This window comes from Oryctolagus cuniculus (assembly GCF_964237555.1).
Source record: "Oryctolagus cuniculus chromosome 16 unlocalized genomic scaffold, mOryCun1.1 SUPER_16_unloc_1, whole genome shotgun sequence".
Lineage (NCBI taxonomy): Eukaryota > Metazoa > Chordata > Mammalia > Lagomorpha > Leporidae > Oryctolagus > Oryctolagus cuniculus.
The window spans coordinates 6,369,760-6,393,375 of NW_027208201.1; the positions used below are offsets into that span (position 1 = coordinate 6,369,760).

Sequence of the window (23,616 nt, forward strand, 5' to 3'; positions counted from 1 at the left end):
GGTGTGGCCATGTTCAGTCCACTGTGAAGTGTTGCCTCAAGTAACACTCAATAAAAGTCCTGGGGTCCAACTCAGCTGCTTGGGCTCAAGCACCCAGGGAATGTCCATAGGTTGAGCTTGCTGAGGGTTTCAAGATGGTGAGGTTTGTGTGCAGCCATGCAGATTTGGTTTGAGGACTAGGGTTGCAATTTGGGCTGTCCCCTGCCCTGTGCCCTGACAGCCTCTCCTCGACAAGCTCTAACTGCTGGCTTTTCCTCCCCAGGACCCACAGAGTGCCAGCCCCTCTATGATCATGTGTGTCTCGGAAGCAAGAATAGAGCTGCAGCTTCGCCTGGGAGCTGAGGGCCTGGTGCTGGCCCCACAGACAGCTCTGCAGCTCACGCTGGGCCATGTGGTGGTCGTGGTGGTCCCTGAGCATGTCCTGACAGCGGCAGAGGGGCTCTGGTTCCCTGGCCAGGCCCGCTGGCTCCTGCTCACAGGTGCTGACCCCACCTGGGAGATCAGCATGGAATACGGGTCTGCAGTTCCCCAGGGAGTACCCGATGTGTGTGTCCCGCAGGCAGACAGGGTGGCTGGTGCTCCCCACAGCCCCCAGCCATCTTTGAAATTCCCAGCCAATGCAGCGCCAGGAGCCTGCTCCTCTGGCCACCCAAACACACTCTTCCTCACCCCTTGCTACACAGCCGCCGCCCCTCGGGGCTCCTCCCACATGCCCAGGCCTCACCCGGAGAGGCATCCTCTGCCAGCTGAGTTCCAGTTGAGTCTCCATGGCCTGGAACCCCTGGCCTGCTCTGCCCTCAGACCTCTGCCTCCCTCTCCCTCTCCCAGCCTAGGGCCCAGAGCCCCTCCCATCAAGGCCTGCCGCAGGCCAGGCTGCTAGGCACACAGACATGTCTTCCAACACTGATGCCCCCCACCCCTGGGAGCCCTCAGGCCCCACACATACTGCAGACAAGCTGACAGCAAGAGCATGGATATCTGCCCCTTCCAGGATGGCCCCGTTCCTGACCTCACCCCCTGTTGATGAGGGGGACCTTCTGGGTTTGGTGGGCTGTGGAGAAATGCCGTGTGCTCTCACATCTGCCTCAGGCACTGGAGAAATAGAGGCAGTGATGAATTTTCGGTGTCAATGATTTCCAGTGTCCTCAGCTGTAAATGGGATGAGAGTTTTGGTGACACCATTGTAATACCCAATTCCAATTGTAAATACCAGGGCACTGTGATGACAATCAATATAGCAGCACTATGAGTTCTTACACATCTTGCATTTATTGAAGGTGAATTTGGACAGTTTGGGATTGTCAGGTTAATCTGGGGCCTGTAACTCTTGTGAAACCTGTGTTCATACCTGGTGTGTTATATGAACTGAAATTTCTTGTGGAGTCCTTCTGCATGTGTGAAATACACCCTGGATTTAGAATTCAGAAGGAAGGACTTTGATCTGGAGTATGTTTGATCTGGATTATGGGGCTCAATCCTTGGATTTCTTGGACTGAATAAGACTGCAAATAATCATTTCCATGTGTTTTGTATTTATTTTTTCTTTCTTAGAAATGCAGATCACAGAGAGAGAAGGAGAGGCAGAGAAAGAGGGAGAGTTCTCATACATGAATCACTTCCTAAATGGCTGCAATATTTAGAGGCTGGACCAGACTGAAGCCAGGAACCTGGAGTTTCATTTGGATCTCCCACAGAGGTGGTGGGGACACAAGCACCTGGGCGATCTTCCACTGCCTTCCCAGGAGTGTTTTCAGGAAGCTAGATCAGAAGTGCAGCAACCTGTGCTCTGAGGACACTCAGCTGGAATGCTGCAGCCATGTGGGTGGCAATGTACGCTGGGCTACCACACTGGCCCTCATGGATTTTGGTTCTTGTGTTCACTGTCACACACAGTTTTCAAGGCATATTTTAGCAGTGCCAATGAGCAAGTCTGCAGGATGCCATCTCTACATTGAAAGGACTTAGAGGGCCTCAACATGGATGCAAGGGTCCAAGCACTGGGGCCATCTTTCGTTGCTTTCCCAGGTGCATTAGCAGGAAGCTGGATGGGAAATGGAGCGTTCAGAATCCAAACCCCTGCTCCAATGTGTGATGCTGGCATTGCACAAGGGCTGTTTAGCAAGCTGTGACATGATGCTGGCTACAAATGTGTAGTATTTTCATACATGTGAGTGGTGCACAATGACCCAAACAAGCTAACAAGTATATCCATCACCAAAAATATTTATCCATTATGGGGCTGGCACTGTGGTGCAGTGCGTTAAATCCCTGGCCTGCAGCACCGCACCCCATTGGGCGCTGGTTTAAGTCCCAGCTGCTCCACTTCACTCCAGCTCTCTGCTATGGCCTAAGAAACAGTGGAGAATGGCCCAACTCCTTTTGCCCTTGCACCCATTGAGTGACCTGGAGGCAGCTCCTGGCTCCTGGCTTTGGATTAGCTCAACTCTGGCCAAGGTGGCCATTTGGGGAATGAACCAGCAGATGGTAGACCCTTTTGTGTCTCTGTCTCCCTCTCTCTGTAACTCTTTTAAATAAATAAAATAAATCCTTAAAAACAATAGGTATATTTTTGGTCATTTTAACCCACAAATGTATGAGATATTTTATTTTTTTAATTTTTATTTAATGAATATAAATTTCCAAAGTACAGAATATGGATTACAATGTCTCCCCCCCATAACGTCCCTCCAACCAACAACCCTCCCCTTTCCCACTCCCTCTCCCCTTCCATTCAAATCAAGATTCATTTTCGATTCTCTTTATGTACAGAAGATCAGTTTAGCATACATTAAGTAAAGATTTCAACAGTTTGCTCCCACACAGAAACATAAAGTGTAACGTACTGTTTGAGTACTAGTTATAGCATTAAATCTCAATGTACAGCACACTAAGGACAGAGATCCTATATGAGGAATAAGTGCACAGTGACTCCTGTTGTTGACTTAACAAATTAAACTCTTGTTTATGGCCTCAGTAATCACCCTAGCCTCTTGTCATGAGCTGCCAAGGCTATGGAAGCCCCCTGAGTTCACTGACTCTGATCATTTTTAGACAATGCCATGGTCAAAGTGGAAGTTTTCTCCTCCCTTCAGAGAAAGGTACCTCCTTTGATGACCCATTCTTTCCACTGGGATCTCAGTCGTGGAGATCTTTCATTTAGATTTTTTTTCCCCCAGAATGTCTTGGCTTTCCATAGCTGAAATACTCTCATGGGCATTTCAGCCAGATCTGCATGCCTTAAAGGCTGATTATGAGGCCAGAGTGCTGTTAGGACATTTGCCATTCTATGGGTCTGCTGTGTATCTCTCTTCCCATGTTGGATCATTCTCTCCCTTTTTTATTCTATCAGCTAGTATTTGCAGACACTATTCTTGTTTATGTGATCCCTTTGGTTCTTAGTCCTATCATAACGATCAATTGTGAACAGAAATTGATCACTGGGACTAGTGAGATGGCATTGGTACATGCCACCTTGATGGGATTGAATTGGAATCCCCTGGTATGTATCTAACTCTACTGTTTGAGGTAAGTCAGCTTGAGCATGTCCTGAATTGCACATCTCTTCCCTCTCTTATTCCCACTCTTATATTTAACAGCGATCACTTTTCAGTTAAGTTTCACCACTTAAGAAGAATTGTGTATTGATTACAGTATTCAACCAAAAGTATTATGTAGAACAAACAAAAAAAATACTAAGAGGGATAACATATTAAGCTGCTCATCCACAGTCAGGGTGAGGGCTGATCAAGTCACCATTTCTCATAGTGTCCATTTCACTTCAGGAGGTTTCCTTTTTGGTGCTCAGTTAGTTGTAACCTATCAAGGAGAACAAGTGGTATTTGTCCCTTTGGGATTGGCTTATTTCACTCAACATAATGTTTTCCAAATTCCTAACAGGGATCACTTTTCAGTTAAAATTTATACACCTAAGAATAATTGTGTGTTAATTACAGAGTTCGACCAATGGTACTAGAAGAAAAACAAAATACTAAAATGGATAAAGTATTACATTGTACATCAACCATCAGGACAAGAGCTGATCAAGTCACTGTTTCTCATAGTGTCCATTTCACTTCAACAAGTTTCCCCTTTGGTGCTCAGTTAGTTGGCGCCAATCAGGAAGAACATATGATATTTGTCCCTTTGGGACTGACTGGCTTAATTCACTCAGCATGATGTGTTCCAGATTCCTCCATCTTGTTGCAAATGACTGGGTTTCGTTGTTTTTGACTGCAGTATAGTATTATATAGAGTACATGTCCCATAATTTCTTTATCCAGTCTACTGTTGATGGGCATTTGGGTTGGTTCCAGGTCTTAGCTATTGTGAATTGAGCTGCAATAAACATTAATGTGCAGACTGCTTTTTTGTTTGCCAATTTAATTTACTTTGGGTAAATTCCAAGGAGGAGTGTGATGGCTGGGTTGAATTGTATGGTTATATTCAGGTTTCTGAGGAATCTCCAGACTGACTTCCATAGTGGCTTAACCAGTTTGCATTCCCACCAACAGTGGGTTAGTGTCCCTTTTCCCCCACATCCTTGCCAGCATCTATTGTTGGTAGATTTCTGAATGTGAGCCATTCTAACTGGGGTGAGGTGGAACCTCATTGTGGTTTTGATTTGCATTTCCCTGATTGCTAGTTACCTTGAACATTTTTTCATGTGCCTGTTGGCCATTTGGATTTCCTCTTTTGAAAAATGTCTATTGAGGTCCTTGGCCCATCTCTTAAGTGGGTTGTTTGTTTTGATCTTGTGGAGTTTTTTGATTTCTTTGTAGATTCTGGATATCAACCCTTTATCAGTTGCATAGTTTGCAAATATATTTTCCCATTCTGTTGGTTGTCTCTCACCTTCCTGACTGTTTTTTTGCAGTACAGAAACTTCTCAATTTGATGCAATTTCAAATGTTAATATTGGCTTTGACTGCATGTGTTTCTGGGGTGTTTTCCAAGAAGTCATTGCCGGTACCAATATCTTGCAGGGTTTTTCCAATGCTCTCTAATAATTTAATGGTGTCAGGTCGTAGATTTAAGTCTTTAATTCATGTTGAGTGGATTTTTGTGTAAGGTGTAAGGTAGGGGTCTTGCTTCATGCTTCTGCACGTGGAAATCCAATTTTCCCAGCACCATTTATTGAATAGACTGTCCTTACTCCAGGGATTGGTTTTGGACCCTTGATCAAATATGAGTTGGCTGTAGATGTTTGGGTTGATTTCTGGTGTTTCAATTCTGTTCCATTGGTCTATCCATCTGTTTCTGTACCAGTACCATGCTGTTTTGATTACAACTGCCCTGTAGTATGTCCTGAAATCTGGTATTGTGATGCCTCCGGCTTTGTTTTTGTTGTACAAGATTGCTTTAGCTATTCGAGGTCTCCTGTACCTCCATATAAATTTCAGCATCATTTTTTCTAGATCTGAGAAGAAGGTCTTCGGTATCTTGATTGGTATTGCATTGAATCTATAAATTGGTTTTGGGAGAATGGACAGTTTGATGATATTGATTCTTCCAATCCAGGAGCAAGGAAGATTTTTCCATTTCTTGGTATCCTCTTCTATTTCTTTCTTTAAGGTTTTGTAATTTTCATCATAGAGATCTTTAACGTCCTTGGTTAAGTTTATTCCAATGTATTATATTGTTTTTGTAGCTATTGTGAATGGGATTGATCTTAGAAGTTCTTCCTCAGCCATGGCATTGTCTGTGTATACAAAGGCTGTTGATTTTTGTGCATTGATTTTATACCCTGCAACTTTGCCAAAATCTTCTATGAGTTCCAATAGTCTCCTAGTAGATTTCTTTGGTCCCCTAAGTAAAGAATCATATCATCTGCAAAGAGGGATAGTTTGAGTTCTTCCTTCCCAATTTGTATTCTTTTAATTTCTTTTTCTTGCCTAACAGCTCTGGCTAGAACCTCCAGAACTATATTGAATAGCAGTGGTGAGAGTGGGCATCCCTGTCTGGTACCAGATCTCAGTGGAAATGCTTCCAAGTTTTCCCCATTCAATAGGATGTTGGCTGTGGGTTTTCATAAATTGCTTTGATTGTATTGAGGAATGTTCCTTCTATACCCAATTTTCTTAGAGTTTTGATCATGAAAGGGTGTTGATTATTATCGAATGCTTTCTCTGCATTTATTGAGATAATCATATGGTTTTTCTTCTGCAGTCTGTTAATGTGGTGAATCACATTGATTGATTTGCGAATGTTGAACCATCCCTGCATACCAGGGATAAATCCCACTTGGTCTGCTTGGATGATCTTTCTGAAGTGTTGTTGCATTCTATTGGCGAGTATTTTATTGAGGATTTTTGCATCTATGTTCATCAGGGATATTGGTCTATAATTTTCTTTCAGTGCTGCATCTTTCTCTGGCTTAGGGATTAAGGTGATTCTGGTTTCATAGAAAGAATTTGGGAGGACTCCCTCTTTTTCAATTGTTCTGAATAGTTTGAGAAGAATTGGAGTCAGTTCTTCTTTAAATGTCTGGTAGAATTCAGCAGTGAATCCATCTGGTCCTGGGCTTTTCTTTGTTGGGAGGGCCTTTATTACTGTTTCAATTTCTGTCTCAGTTATGGGTCTGTTTATGTTTTCGATGTTTTCCTGGTTCAATTTAGGTAGGTTGCATGTGTCCTGGAATCTATCCATTTCTGATAGGTTTTCCTGTTTGCTGGCATACAGGTCCTTGTAGTAATTTCTGATGATTCTTTTTATTTCTGTGGTGTCTATTGTTACGTTTCCTTTTTCATCTTTGATTTTATTGATTTGGGTCTTTTCTCTTCTTTTTTTGTTAGTTGGGCCAATGGGGTGTCAATTTTGTTTATTTTTTCAAAAAACCAGCTTCTCAGTTGGCTGATTTTTTGTAGTATTTTTTTTGGATTCAATCCTGTTAATTTCTTCTCTGGTTTTAATTATTTCTCTTCTCCTACTAGATTTGGGTTTGGTTTGCTGCAGTTTTTCTAGGTCCTTGAGATGCACTGAAAGCTCATTTATTTGGTACCTTTCCAATTTCTTGATATAGGCACCTATTGCTATAAATTTGCCTCTCAATACTGCTTTTGCTGTATCCCATAAGTTTTGGTATGTTGTGTTGTTATCCTCATTTACTTCCAGAAAGGTTTTGATTTCTCTTTTGATTTCTTGAATGACCCCAGTGTTCATTCAGGAGCATGTTGTTCAGTCTCCATGTGTTTGCATACTTTCTAGGGTTTCCTGAGTTGCTAATTTCCAGCTTCATTCTGCTGTGGACTGAGAAGCTGCATGGTATGATTCTAATTCTTTTAAATTTTCTGAGAATTGCTTTATGGCCTAGTATGTGATCAATCCTAGAGAAGGTTCCATGCACTGCTGAGAAGAATGTGAAGTCTGTAGATGTAGGATTGAAAGTTCTGTAGATATCTGTTTGATCCATTTGGGCAATAGTGTCGATTAAATCTGCTGTTTCCTTGTTGATCTTCTGTCCGGATGATCTGTCTATTTCTGAGAGTGGAGTATTGAAGTCCCCTAGTACTATTGTATTGGAATCTAAGTCTCCCTTTACGTCCCTTAACATATATTTTAAATAGACTGGTGCCCTGTAATTAGGTGCATATACATTGATAATCGTTATATCTTGCTGTTGAATTGAACCCTTAATCATTATATAGTGCCCCTCTTTGTCTCTCTTAACATTTTTTTCTATTAAAGTTTATTTTGTCTGATATTAATATGGCTACACCTGCTTTTTTCTGGTTTCTGTTGGCATGGAATATCTTTTTCCAACCTTTCACTTTCAGTCTGCATGTATCTTTGTTAGAGAGATGTGTTTCTTGTAGGCAGCAAATAGTTGGGCATTGTTCCTTAAGCCAGTCAGCCAATCGGTGTCTTTTAACTGAAGAGTTATGTCCACTCACGTTTAATGTGACTATTGATATATAGTGACTTTGCCCTGCCATTTCCCAAAGATAAGTTCTAATATATGCTTTGAGCTTCCCATGCTCTTTTACTGGTAGGTGTTCTTCCTTTCCCTTCTTTCATATTGATGGCCGTGTTTCTGTGTTTCTGAGTGTAGCATATCTTTAAGTACCTTTTGCAGGGCCGGACGAGTGGCCACAAAATCTTTCAATTTCTGTTTGCTATGAAAGGTCTTTATTTCACCTTCATTCACAAATGAGAGCTTAGCAGGATATAATATTCTGGGCTGGTAGTTTTTCTCTCTTAGCACCTGGGCTCTGTCTCACCATTCCCTCCTAGCCTGTAGTGTTTCTGATGAGAAGTCAGCTGTGAGTCTAATTGGAGATCCTCTGAGAGTAATCTGACATTTCTCTCTTGCACATTTTAGGATCTTTTCTTTATGTTTCACTGTGGAGAGTTTAATTACAACGTGTCGTGGTGAGGATCTCTTTTGGTCGTGTTTACTGGGGGTTCTATGAGCTTCCTGTACTAGGATGACTCTGTCCTTCTCCAAACCCGGAAAGTTCTCTGCTAGTATCTCACTAAAAAGGCCTTCTAATCCTTTCTCTCTCTCCAGGCCTTCAGGAACTCCTAGAACCCGAATGTTGGCTTTTTTAATAGTATCCTGTATTCCCTACAATATGTTTTAGATTTCTAATTTCCTCTTCTTTTCTTTGGGTTGACTGTATCCTTTCCTGTTCTCTGTCTTCTAAGTCCGATATTCTCTCTTCTGCTTCACCCATTCTGTTTGTAAGGCTCTCTATTGTGTTTGTCATTTGATCTATTGAGCTCTTCATTTCATTTTGATTTCTCATCACTATCACAGTTTCCTGTTGTACTAGTTGTTTCGTTTCATTTTGATTCCTCCTTAATATTTCATTTTCATGAGAGAGATTTTCAATCCTGTCCAATAAGGATTTCTGTAGTTCAAGGATTTGTTTTTGAAAACTTCTAAATGTTCTTATCATATTTTTTTTTTTTTGAGATCTGCTTCTTGCATTTCTTCTATCTCATCATCTTCATAATCTTGGCTTGGGGTGTTTTTTTATCTTTTATTTAATGAATATAAATTTCCAAAGTACGACTCATGGGTTACAATGGCTTCCCCCCCCATACCGTCCCTCCCACCCACAGCCCTCCCCTTTCCCACTCCCTCTCCCCTTCCATTCACATCAAGATTCATTTTCGATTATCTTAATATACAGAAGATCAGCTTAGTATACATTAAGTAAGGATTTCAACAGTTTGCTCCCACACAGAAACATAAAGTGAAAAATAATAGATGATTTTTTTTAAATGATGATGAAATCAGAGCAGACCTATTGTCATGTTTAATCCCAGTGAGAGTCAAGTTGGGAATTGATAATTTCTTCTTCTTCTTCTTCTTTTTTTTTTTTTACAGAGGATCAGTTTAGTGTACATTAAGTAAAGATTTCAATCGTTTGCACCCCCATAGAAACACAAAGTGAAATATACTGTTTGAGTACTCATTATAGCATTAAGCCTCAGTGTACAGCACATTAAGGACAGAGATCCTACATGAGGAGTAAGTGCACAGTGACTCCTGTTGTTGACTTTACAAATTGACACTCCTGTTTATGGCATCAGTAATCTCCCTATGCACCAGTCATGAGTTTCCAAGGCTATGGAAGCTCCTTGAGTTCTCCGACTCTTATCTTGTTTAGACACGGTCATAGTCAAAGTGGAGGTTCTCTCCTCCCTTCAGAGAAAGGCACCTCCCTCTTTGAAGACCTGTTCTTTCCACTGGGATCTCACTCACAGAGATCTTTTTGCCAGAGTGTCTTGGCTTTCCATGCCTGAAATACTCTCATGGGCTTTTCAGCCAGATCCGAGTGCCTTTAGGGCTGATTCTGAGGCCAGAGTTCTATTTAGGACATCCGCCATTCTATGGGTCTGCTGAGTATCTCACTTCCCATGTTGGATCACTCTCCCCTTTATTTATTCTATCAGTTAGTGTTAGCAGATACTAGACTTGTTTATGTGCTCCCTTTGACTCTTAGTCCTTTCATTATGATCAATTGTGAACTGAAATTGATCACTTGGACTAGTGAGATGGCATTGGCACATGCCACCTTGATGGGATTGAATTGGAATCCCCTGGTATGTTTCCAACTCTACCAATTGGGGCAAGTCAGCCCGAGCATGCCCCAAATTATACATCTCTTCCCTCTCTTATTCCCACTCTTATGTTTAACAGGGATCACATTTCAGTTAATTTTCAACACTTAAGAATAACTGTGTGATAATTACAGAATTAAACCAGTCATATTAAGTAGAACAGACAAAAAAAATACTATGAGGGAGGCGTCACAGTGTCATCGTTGATCTTGTTCCCTCAATTTCTGTGTTTATTGCTTGGCATGGTTAATTCTTTTTCCCTCACTGTGAGGTGTTTTTTTTTTTTTTATATACTCTGTCTGTGTTAAGTGGACTGCCTGCTGTTGGAGGAGACTTGGAGGCTTGAGATGGGTGTGGCCTGAGAGCTTTGCTTGGTTCTTCTGGGTTATGGGTGTGCAACGGTGACACCCTCAGGTTATGTGTGGTCAATCTCTCTCTATTTATTTATTTATTTTATTTATTCAGGGGGTAAGTAATACCGCATGGCACGGCTGTGCAGAATTGATGGTATTTAGCTTCCAATCTCTGGCTTCTACCCAAAGAGTCTGTGCAGGCTCTGTTTCTCCTCTGGACTCCCACTGGGTTGCCTAGGCTACTGTATTGTAGTGACTCAGTTCCTTAGCTCTCCCCTGTTGTTATGTAAATCCAGAGAGGGGGCCTGCTCTTTGTCTCTTGCAAACTCTTGGAAACTCTTGTAAGCCTTGCAGCCTTGTAACCTTTGCAAGGTTGGCAGAGAGAGAAACCCCCCGCCTTTTTTTTTCCTTCTCTCCGGTAGTGAGTCTGGTGCACTTTCTGGCTCCCCTCTAGATTCTGACCCCCGTTTCCCCACCAATGTCTCGGGTTATTGAGCTCACCTCCCCTTCAAGTGCCGATATGTGGACTCAGAGCCCTGGGCGTCACAACTCTCCCCGCTGGTGTCTGTGTGACATGCACTCCCCTTCCTGCACTGGCGTGCAGACCCTGCTGCTCCCGCGGCTCGGCTTCCACGCTATGGGCGACCTTGTTCTCCCAGTAGGTCCTCCGATTCACAGCCACTAGATCCAGAAGAGTTTCCTCTGCAATATTTTCCTGGTCCGTTTTCTGAGGCTACCATAACTCCCCTTTTATTAAACTAAATTTTCCTGGACTATTGGTGCGTGGCCTCACTATTCTGCCATCTTGGCTCCGCCCCTCCCATCCACGAACTTCTAACTCATGGAGGTGGACACCACTACCTTGAAAATGTCCCTCCCTGTGTGTTCACTGTGCCTTTGGCAAAAGGTGACATCTTCCAGCCAACAATTTGCCTTTTCAAATGTCTGCTTGGGAAAGAAAATAAATACAACACACACACAACTCGTTTTTCTGTTTAATTCAAGCCAAAGAATCCAAGTAGCATAATTAGAAACAAAGAAATCATGTTATGAATATTTGAATCAATTTGTCCTTTTTTTCACAGGCAGAGTGGAGAGACAGAGAAAGAGAGAGAGAGAAAGGTGTTCCTTTTTCCATTACTTCACCCTCCAATGGCTTCTGCGTCAGGCATGCTGCAGCTGGTGCATCTGGCTGTTCTGAAGCCAGGAGCCACATGCTTCTCCTGGTCTACCATTCTAGTGCTGAGCCCAAGGACTTGGGCCATCCTCCACTGCCTTTCCGAGACAGAGCAGAGATATGACAGAAAGAGGAGCAACTAGGATGAGAACCCGAGGTGCCAGTGGCACAGGTGGAGGATTAGCCTATTGAACCGAGTGTGGGACTCTCCTTTTCCTGAACTATAAAAGCAGAGTGTATACCACAAAGAGTATGAATCTCCATATACCATTTGAATACCAAAGACTATGGATATATTTCGTGAGTCACAAACAAGAGAATGATTATATATGGGCAAACTGTCTCATGTAGCAGAACATTTCCTGCCATTGGGGAGTGGACCAGCAGATGGAAGATCTTCTCTCTCTCTCTCTCTCTCTCTCTCTCTCTCCCTTCTCTCTTTGCTTCTCCCCCCTCACCCTCTCCCTCTCTCTGCACCTACCTCTCTTTATGTCTGTCAAAGAAATAAAATCACTCTTTACAAACAATAGGTATCCTTTTTTGGTCATCTGCAAGGTGCCTTTTGAAATGTATGCTTGGGATAGAAAAGAAATAGAACACACACACAACTCATTTTTCTGTTGTATTCGAGCCAAAGTATCCAAGTAGCATCATGAGAAACTAAGACATCACACGTGTGACTCTCTCCCCTTTTTCTGAATGCTCAACCCAGGGAGTAGATCACAAAGAGAGCACATCTCCATATAACATTTGAATACCAAAGTGTATTGATAGGATTCACAAGAGTTACAAACACGAGAATGATTGTCTATGGGCAAACTGTCTCATGGAGAAGAACATGTTCCAAGGACTGCGTAAGTCTCAGTTCTTGATGGTGGATTTTCCACAGGGACAATGACAGCACACAAAATTCTCATCCAGATACAACAGTGGAGACAATCCTCCCAGCGGGTCACAGTTGGTGAGTTCTCTCACTGTGGAGTGAACTTGGAGTCTCTTCTTTCAGCCACTAACAAGGCAAGTGCTAGGAGCCTTTCCACCATCTTCCCCAGCCAGCACAATGGGAGGGTCACTGGCAGCATCCCACCCCCACCCCCACCCCCACGCCCACTCCAGTGAATCCGGAGCTCCACTTCTCCTCCAAGTATCTCCAGCTGGTGACAGTCTGGTGAGAGCCCACGGCATTTCTCCACAGCCCCCACACCCAGAGTGTCCCCCTCGTTCAGCAGGGCGTGAGGTCAGGGAGGTGGCAATCCCGGAAGGGGCAGGTGTCCATGGTCTTGCTGTCAGCTTGTCTGCAGTTTGTGTGGGGCCTGAGGGCTCCCAGGGCTGTGGGGCATCAGTGATGGAAGAGACCTCTGCACACCTTGCAGCCTGGCCTTGGGTGGGCCTTGAATGGAGGGGCTCTGGGCCCTGGACTTAGGGAGAGTCAGGCAGAGGTCTGAGGGCAGAGCAGGCCAGGGGTTCCAGGCCATGGAGACTCAACTGGAACTCAGCTGGCAGAGGATGCCTCTCCAGGTGAGGCTTGGGCATGTGGGAGGAGTACTGAGGGGCGGCAGTTCTGTAGCTGTAGCGAGGGGTGAGGAAGAGGGTGTTTGGGTGGCCAGAGGAGCGGGCTCCTGGCACTGCATTGACTATGCGTGCCGACGGTGGCTGGGGGAATTGGGGAGCACCAGCTGCCCTGTCTGCTCCCTGGGGAATGGCAGACCCGTATTCCATGCTGATTTCCAGGTGGAGTCAGCACCTGTGAGCAGGAGCCAGCGGGCCTGGGCAGGGAACCACAGCCTCTCTGCTGTCATGACATGCTCAGGGACCACCACGACCACCACATGGCCCAGCGTGAGCTGCAGGGCTGTCTGTGGGGCCAGCACCAGGCCCTCAGCTCCCAGGCGAAGCTGCAGCTCTGTTCCCACTTCCAAGACCACCACGATCATCTGGGCGCTGGCACCCTGCGGGCCCTGGGGAGGAAAAGCCAGCAGTTAGGGCTTGTCAGGCAGTGGCTGGCCAGTCACAGGGCAGGGCACAGCCCCAACTGCAAACCCAGCCCCCAATCCAGCCCTGCATGGCCACCCAGAAACCTCACCGTCCTGACACCCTCAGCAAGCTCAACCAATGGACTTTCCCTACACCTTGGATCCCAACAAGTCACGTGGACCCCAAAACTTACCCTCGAGCTTCCACGGGGCACCGCTACAGCATGGCATGGACATCGCCGCCATTCCTGGGCAGCTTCTGCACCTAGGGGAACACGGAGTGTGTTGAGGGGAGGCAGCTGTCCCGCAGGAGTCCCAGTGGAGGGGCATAGTTGTTCCCATCGCAGAGGTGGCTGCAGCCCTGTGCATCCTAGAGAAAGACCCTGCCCCGTTCCAGTCAGCCTTGGAAGGGGGAGCCTTTCCTAGTGTGGGCAGTCAGGGGAGAGCATAGAAAATGCCTTACCTGGCCTGGGACCCTGCTGCAGTCTCTGCCGTTTGGGGAGGTTGCCTTGTGTCCCGTGTGGCCTTCAGGAGAATGGGACTCGGTCAGCTGAGACCAGCGAGACCTGTTACACAAAGCCCCTAACTCATTGCAGCCCTGCAGCCCTGAGCCCATCCCAGTCCCCCACATTCATCGCCCAATGCTGGGGCTGCCCGAATCCCTCTTCTCCCCCGAGGGTGGGGACTTCTGATCTGCCGAGGCCCATGTGGATATTATGAAAATAATGAGGATACTGAAGAAACAATACTCTCTGTTATCCAAATACACAATATATTTAAATATAAATATGTTGAGTGTTAAATTTCTAGGCAAATATAACTTATAAACTTTAACCAGTATACTAGTATTTTATGTGATATGAGTTTTACATGAGATTACTTAATTGATTACTTTTTAATGACTATTATCTTGTGTCTATTTCATAAACTATTTTATATTATGTTTGTTAAAAATGTTTTCTAAAACTAAGTAATGATAGTCATTAATAATATTGAGCAATGATAATATTCTCTAATGGTTTAATTGCTTTGCTAATGAGTACACTCATCCCAGAATCTTTCACACTTACACAAATACTAAAACACTTGAATAAAACTTCTATTGTTCTTAAAAATAACAGTACTGAAATAAGGTAAATAAGGTAAACATTCTAAACATTATGGCAAATCATTTCCACCAAGTTGAATCATAGAAATTTTAATGTATTGAAGTCTATTAAGATAATCTGCTTATCTAAATCATTTTTAGATGTCAATTTATAGAAACAGAGGGAAGCATACTTTTAGAATTCTCTATGTAACGTCTAAAGTAAAGCAAACATATATTTTAAATAGAGATGCAGCTCAGGGGCATGGATGGCCATGGCCAGGGCTTATAGACTACTTGACTGCCTGTATCCTGTGTGTCCCCAGCTCACTGTGGGAAGGCTCACCTCTGTTGAGACTGGCTACCAAGTGTTCCCAGGCATGAGTATGCTCTCGATAACATCTAAATCAGTGTTTACTTTTTCTCAAGGACAGGGATGAGAGTAGATATCCTTCCTGCACACCATGAGATGGTCAGGGCAAGTCTTATTCTGACCACACCATGCTCATAGTGCCGTGCTCTCTTCCAGAGTTGCCTCCCACTTCACCCACTTATCCTGTCATGTGTTCTCCCAAAGGCCATCTTGTCATATATCCGGGTCTTTCAGAAAGCAAATCCTCTCCAAATATCTCAGTGCAAGCCCTTTTCCAATAAAAGGTCCTGTGCTCAGAAACTGTTGACCCAGAGAAAGCCCGTTGACAATCATAACTTAGGATATTGGCAGGCAGGAGGCTCCAATACTCAGGTAAGCTCAATAGGAGAGGAATAGAACCCTTGGACCTCGGGTACAGTCAGCCCTTCACACATCCTGGTGAAGAAAAGTCAGAACCATGCACAAAGACAATTCAAATCCTGGCATCAGGAGAGACAATGCACAGATGTTAACCTCCACACATCCTTTACAATTTATTTCCCAGTCACAGTGCAGAGCATCAGGGCTAGGGGTTTCCCTGACTTCCTGGGATGGAGAGGGATATAGCAATAAAAGGACACAGAGTTCTGACCTGCTCTGACCACAGAGACACATAGGCGAGGTCTCAGCACTGTGACTGACTTAGAAATCTCTCCCTTTGGCTTCGAGCTGTGTCCTGGTCTGGATCACCAGACTGTGACATGCATTCTGTAGGCTGTGGGCTTCCTGTTCACTTTCCCTGTGAAACTAAGAGATTTAAATCTTAGTGTGCATTTGACAGAATAAGTAACAAGAGGGGCAGAGAATTCAAACCCCTTCACTGGTATAGTCACAAAATACCCACCATACTGCTGCACCTGATTGGATGTGGTGAAGCATAGGAGTCTAGCACTCAATTCAAATCTCCCAAGAATGTGCCAGGAACCAATTACATAATCAAATCAAGCTACCTACCAGGGTCTGTATTCGCATTTCCAGGGTTCTTAAAGTAGACCCACTTCATAGTCAAAGTGGAAGTTCTCTCCTCTCACTAGAGAAAGGTACCTCCTTCTTTGATGGTTCATTCTTTTTGCTGAGATCTCACTCATACAGATCTTTTATTTAGGTCATTTTTTTGCCACAGTGTCTTGACTTTCTATGCCTGAGAAACTCTCATGGGCTTTTTAGCCTGATCTGAATGCCATAAAGGCTGAGTCTGAGGCCAGAGTATTATTTAGGACTCTGCCATTTTATGAGTCTGCTGTGTATCCCACTTCCCATGTTGGATCACTCTCTCCCTTTTAATCTATCAGTTATTAGCAGACACTGGACTTGTTTATGTGATCCCTTTGACACTTAACCCTATCAAGGTGATCAATTATGAACTGATCACTTTGAATATTAAGATGGCATTGGTGCATGCCACCTTGATGGGATTGAATTGGAATCCCCTAGTACATTTCTAGCTCCACCATTAGGGGTAAGTCCAAGTGAGCATGTGCGAAATATACATCTACTCCCTCTCTTATTCCCAGTCTTATATTTAACATGGATCAATTTTCAGTAAAATTTAAATACCTAAGAATAATTGTGTGTTAATTAAAGAGTTCAATCAATGGTATTAAGTAGAATAAAAAATACTAAAAGGAATAGAATAGTAAGTTGTTCCTTGACAGTCAGGACAAGGGCTGATCAAGTCATTGTTTCTCATAGTGTCTGTTTCACTTCTACATTTTTTCCTTTTAGGTGCTCAATTAGTTGTCACAGATAAGAGAGAATATATAGTATTTATCCCTTTGGGACTGGATTATTTCATTCAGTATGATGTTTTTCAGATTCCTCCATTTTGTTGCAAATAACCGGATTTCATTTTTTTTTTCAATTCTGTATAGTATTCTATAGAGTACAAATTCCATAATTTCTTTATCCAGTCTTCTGTTGATGAGCATTAGGTTGATTCCATGTCTTAGTTATTGGGAATTGTGCTGCAATAAACACTGAGGTTCAGACACCCCTTTTATTTGCCAGTTTTATTTCCTTTGGGTAAATTCCAAGGAGTGGGATGATGGGTCATGTGGTAGAGCTATATTCAGGTTTCTGAGGAATCTCCAGACTGACTCCCATAGTGGGTTTAGCAGTTTGCATTCCCATCAGCAGTGGGTTAATGTGCCTTTTTCCCCACATCCTTGCCAGCATCTGTTGTTAGTTGATTTCTGTATGTGAGCCATTCTAACCAGGGTGAGGTGAAACTTCATTGTGGTTTTGATTTGCATTTCCCTGATTGCTAGTGATCCTGAACATATTTTCATGTGTCTGTTGGCCGTTTGGATTTCCTCTTTTGAAAAATGTCTATTGAGGTCCTTGGTCCATCCCTTAAGTGGGTTGTTTGTTTTGCTGTTGTGGAGTTTTTGATCTCTGTGAAGATTCTGGTTATTAATACTTTGTCGGTTGCATAATTCGCAAATATTTTTTCCATTCTGTCATTTGCCTCTTCACTTTCCTGACTGTTTCTTTTGCTGTACGGAAACTCTTAATTTGATGTTATCCCAATTGTTAATTCTGGCTTTGACTACCTGTGCTTCTGGGGTCTATTCTAAGAAATCTTTGACTGTGCCCATATCTTGGAGGTTTTCTCCAATGTTCTGTAATAATTTGAAGATGTCGGGTTGTTGATTTATATCTTTAATCCATGTTGATTAGATTTTTGTGTAAAGTGTAAGATAGGGGTCTTGCTTCATGCTTCTGCACATGGAAATCCAATTTTCCCAGCACCATTTATTGAATAGACTGTCCTTACTCCAGGGTTTGGTTTTGGACCCTTGATCAAATATGAGTTGACTGTAGATGTTTGGATTGATTTCTGGTGTTTCTATTCTGTTCCATTGGTCTATCCACCTGTTTCTGTACCAGTACCATGCTCTTTTGACTATAACTTCTCTGTAGTATGTCTTGAAATCTGGTATTGTTATGCCTCCGGCTTTGTTTTTGTTGTACAAGATTGCTTTAGCTATTTGAGGTCTCCTGTGTCTCCATATGAATTTCAGCACCAGTTTTTCCAGATCTGAGAAGAATGTATTCGGTATTTTGATTGGTATTGCATTGAATCTATAAATTGCTTTTGGGAGAATGGACATTTTGATGATATTGATTCTTCCAATCCATGAGCATGGGAGATTTTTCCATTTTTTGGTATCTTCTTGTATTTCTTTCTTAAGGTTTTGCAATTCTCATCATAGAGATCTTTAACGTCCTTGGTTAAGTTTATTCCAAGGTATTTGATTGTTTTTGTGGCTATTGTGAACTGGATTGATCTTAGAAGTTCTTTCCCAGTTGTGGCATTGCCCGCGTATACAAAGACTGTTGATTTTTGTGCATTGATTTATATCCTGCTACTTTGCCAAACTCTTCTATGAGTTCCAATAGTCTCTTAGTAGAGTTCTTTGGATCCCCTAAGTGAAGAATCATATCATCTGCAAAGAGGGATAGTTTGACTTCTTCCCTCCTAATTTATATCCCTTTAATTTCTTTTTCTTGCCTAATGGCTCTGGCTAAAACTTCCAGAACTATATTGAATAGCAGTGGTGAGAGTGGGCATCCCTGTCTGGTACCAGATCTCAGTGGAAATGCTTCCAACTTTTTCCCATTCAATAGGATGCCGGCCATGGGTTTTTCATAAATTGCTTTGATTGTATTGAGGAATGTTCTATACCCAGTTTTCTTAGAGTTTTCATCATGAAAGGGTGTTGTATTTTATTAAATGCTTTCTCTGCATCTATTGAGATAATCATATGGTTTTTCTTCTGCAGGTTGTTAATGCGGTGTATCACATTGATTGATTTGCGAACACTGAACCATCCCTGCATACCAGAGATAAATCCCACTTGGTCTGGGTGGATGATCTTTCTGATGTGTTGTTGCATTCTATTGGCCAGAATTTTATTGAGGATTTTTGTGTCTATGTTCATCAGGGATATTGGTCTGTAATATTCTTTCAATGCTGCATCTTTTTCTGGCTTAGGGATTAAGGTGATTTTGGCTTCATATAAAGAATTTGGGAGGATTCCCTCTCTTTCAATTGTTTTGAAGTTTGGGAAAAAATGGAATTATTTCCTCTTTAAATATCTGGTACAATTCAGCAGTGAATCCATCTAGCAAATTCATATAAGGGATTGCTCATCCCCGAATTTGGAACCAAGTCTTCTTCCCTCACTCAAGAGAGGTGACACTTTGGAGACACCATTTGGGCAGATGGCCTTGACCTAATGAGTCAAAGAAGTCCCCCACTAAGCACAGGACATACATATGATCTGATACATCACTGTCTGTCTAATATAGGGAACCCCCTGCATAATGCCATCAGCCACTGAGGTGCTAGGAATTGTTTTGTTTTGGCAGCAGTGCTGTGGGTTTCTTTCCTTTGTCTAGAGTTGGCATGGCATGCCACTCTTAAGTGCTCAAACATGGGAATGGTACTCCCTGTCAGAAACCCACACAGATTACCAAACATAATGAATCTGTGAATTATAAGAGCCTGTCACTCCAGGCCTCTGCCTCACAGGCAACAATTGATGACTTGGGGAGAGAACTCTGACAGTGAAAATGACATGACAGCAGACAACACAGCAATGCCTAGTCAGCCACTCCCCAAATACCCATGGGATGAACTTAGATGACCTCAAAGCAATAACCCTTGTGAAGTCATCCCATCTGTACCCAGTGAGTATCCCCACATTTGTGGCAGTCCCCAGGCACCCCAGGCTCTCAGGGCAGCTGCTAGAATCCATCCCACCTGCATGTTTGCTGTTAATTTAGAAACAGACACAGAATTCAGGGCCTGGATTCTAATGCCAGTAAATGACCTTACTATGCTAAAGAAGCCTTCTCAAGAGTCAGGTCCCAACTCTCCCTCTTTTGAACAGATGCTCACACAATGGGCAATGAACATTCAAACTCATTTTGACTGGGTTACACTGCTCAAAGCATGTTTGTCAAGACCATAGTCCTTACAGTGGAAAGGAAGAGGCTGTAACTGTGGCAAGGAATAATGCTGCCTATGGAATTGCAGTAACCTTTGATATGCTGACAGGACATGGCACCTACATATATCCTCGTGAACAGGCCCGCATTGGAGTAGGTGCCTATTTTGATCAGGTTAGAGATTTGGCACTTAGAGCCATAAACTATAAATCTTCCTAATTATAGTCAGCTCTTTAGAAACCTAGTTCAAGGCCCAGGCAAATCGTTCCCTGATTTCCTCACCAGAGTCTTGGAGGCAGTACAGAAAAGATTGCCACTTGGTCCTGATCAAGACAACTTGGTCAAATAATTAGCTTGGGAAGGTGCTACCAAAGAGGCAAATGTTGCAATTGCCCCTGTCTGTAATGAAAGCCTTTCTTCATTGGATAGTAGCTAAAAAGGAGGTAAACCCTGTTGATACACTGTATAATCCCTAACTGCATCCATTAACATACTGAACACAAGGAAGTCTAATTATCCTCCAATTTGTTGGGGATGTCAGGAAACAGGGCACCTACAGCAAAACTGCCCAACTACTGACAGGGCAAGCCCAAAACACTGTGTTCCAGATTTTAAAAAGGCTTTCACTGGGAAAGATATTGCAAGACCAAGCCTTTAAACTCCCAGTGGGGCAACCTTCGGCCCAGCAGGTAAGTGGGAGTTCCACCACCATTAACTGGTCGATGCCCATCTTCAATCTGAGGCAAAAATTGACCCTATACTTTGATGATATTGCCTTTTTGGGTTTAATTGATATGGGGGTGGATTCCACTGTCTTAAAAGCTAGGAATGCAAGGAAAATGCACCATTGGAAGAAAATTCCCTTGGCCCAACCTCCAAGGCATTGGAGGATTAAAATTGGCTGATCAGGTCATCATGCCTGTAACTTGGTGAGATGACTGTGGAGATACAGGAACCATCTTTCCACTAATTGCTGAGGTTTCCATGACCTTATGGGGGAGAGATGTTCTCTCACAAATGCAAGTGGTTCTTACTGTGGATCACAAATCTCCATGAGCCAACAGCTTTGATGGAAAGCCTACAAGTAAGATTCACCCCCATAGAACACACTCCTCACCTCATACAAAAGCCAGGCCCAATCCCCATTGAATGAGAAAAAACAGGAAACATCTAGGTAGAGCAGTAGCCAATATTACAATCCAAATTTGGCAACCTTAGAGAATTGGTACAGGAACAATTGGAAAAGGGACACATAGAGCCCTCCACTAGCCCTCATAACATGCCCAATTTTCTTACTTTTGATTACTTTGATTCCCAAAGGGTCATCCCAGCTTATAAACACCGGGGATCCTCTCCATCCCAGACCCCAGCCCCTGTGGTTAGGTGGAAAGACTCACTGACTGGAGAATGGAAGGGACAACACCCTCTGCTAACAAAGGGCTGAGGATATGCTTGTGTCTTTCCAGAGAATGAGAGACAGCCTTTTGGGGTACCAGCAGAAACATCAAGGCTGCAACTGATAGTCAACCAGAACCAGCTGAGCAATTGAGAATCTGCCTTGTTAGCAGATGCACCTGGCACTGATTGTAAAGCTGATGCCCTATCATCCTACCCTGCCCACAGCTACATCTGCTGCTGCTTTATACCCCACTTAGCTCAGGTCAGCCACTCAAATGGCCCACAGCCTGTGTGTGGTCATGCCATTCCTGATTACCATTGTTCCTCATTCCTACCCCCATCTGAGCAAGCACTCCTGTGGTCTCCCATTTTGAGGGCTGATTAGTCAATGATGGGTAAGATCCCCTGGGGACAACCTAAGAGAGGCGCAGCCACCTAGGGAGACCACATGGAAAGGGTCAACAATGGTATTTTCAAGGATCATGTCTCCCATTGCTCAAAAATAAACAAAAAGGGGGAAATGTGGTGGAATAAGAAGGCCATGTCAAGATGGCCACTGGCAAGTGAGTGTCAGTTACTCAGGAATGGCTTCAAAACCCACCTGGCAATGGAGCCTGTCTGGCAACAGGCTGATTGGTTAGGGCATAAACCACCCCTTGACCAGATTGGCTGCCTTGGCTATATAAGCTGCTGTAACAACTGAAATAAATGAGTCTGCAGGCTGCTCACCTCTGGCCTGTTTTCACCCAACCACTGGTGTCTGTGTGGTGACTCTGCGCCTCTTGCCCCCACCGCACTCCTCTCAGAACGAATCCACAGCAACATGGATTTGTCTGGATTTTATTCTACATTATCTGAATCCATCACACATATGTAGAATAGATTTAGTAACTCATGGGACATACAGATTAAATTAGTTGAAGAGATTAAAGTCTAGGAAAAAGGCAAATATCCATATGTAAAAAACTCAGAGCTTATTACACCATCTAATTTCTTTTTTTTACTTCTGAAAAGTCTATGGATAGATTTGTATTTGTTGAACCAAAATTGAGCTAGAATTTCATTTACTGTACTTACATAGAATTTTAAAATAAACCTACCACTATATGTGTGACCTACACAAAAATCATAGGGACCTGTAAACCCATGTTTGCATATGTTATTGAAGAACTAGATATAGCTTTCATAAAGATAGAACCAAATCTTTGGGATGAGTTGCAAAGAGCCCATACCCTAGCCACCCTTGAAATACATCATACACCTCTCTTGATTGTGTTAAGAAAATTCCCATTTCATTAGGAGGGTTCATGGAAAGACACTTCTCGTCATTTGAACCTATGACATGGTGGCCACAAAAATCAAACAAAAAAACTAATTTCAACCAAAAAGAAACATTGAGGATAGGGAGATTGAGGAAAAATGAGGACTGCTGAGTACACATCCACCTCCCACTTCTCATCTGATGGCTCTCTCTCTTTCCAATTATGCCTGTCCTTCAGCTTCAACAACTTCCAAGGAAAAGCCCATTTGCAAACATTACTGGGGATGAAGAATCCTCCTATGATCACAGCACTGTATGGCATATCATGATATCCAGAGTGTGTGTATTTTCCTCTGGGTCTTGGGTTGCTGGCTAAAATTGGAGAGTTTTCCTGCAAGAGTGTACATGACCAAGGCTTGGTCATCAAAATGCAGAGATGATAGAATGGCCTCCTGCATTCAAGGAGGTGTCATTCTATGAGAAGAATTAGAAACAGAGAGAGGTGGGAGGAGATGATATGTGAAATTTTAAATATGCATTGAATTCTCATTTCACATGTATGCATACAATACAATGTTCCTCACACATGTCATCAGCAAATGCACAACTTTCTATCAGCAGCTGAGAGAAAATTAGGAACAAAGCTAACACATGGGTTAGAAGCAATTTAAGATAAAAGAAGCACGCAGACACACACACACACACACGCAAAACACAGGTGCTGTATATATTCCTATATACATTCTGAAGGGCTTAATTATATGGTGCAAAACTTTACTGTATTTTGAAGCATATTGAACACAATTAGATTACATAAGATTATATATAAGTGTAAACGCAGGAATGAACTACTGCCCTTCTCTGGATATACTTATTTGCAATTCATGAAGACTGTTTCTCCATTAAAGTACTACAGGCCTGGGAGAGATAT

At 43.1% G+C, this 23,616-nt stretch overlaps 1 protein-coding gene across 1 annotated transcript in view; it reads left to right on the forward strand.

Annotated features, from left to right (window-relative positions):
- Positions 1 to 292: 292 nt before the first annotated feature.
- LOC138847805 (vomeronasal type-2 receptor 116-like) overlaps positions 293 to 23,616 on the forward strand; it is a 38,154-nt gene continuing 14,830 nt past the window's right edge. The window contains exon 1 of the mRNA XM_070067618.1: positions 293 to 546. Coding sequence (XP_069923719.1) covers positions 293 to 546 — 254 coding nt within the window. The remainder of the gene's footprint in view (positions 547 to 23,616) is intronic.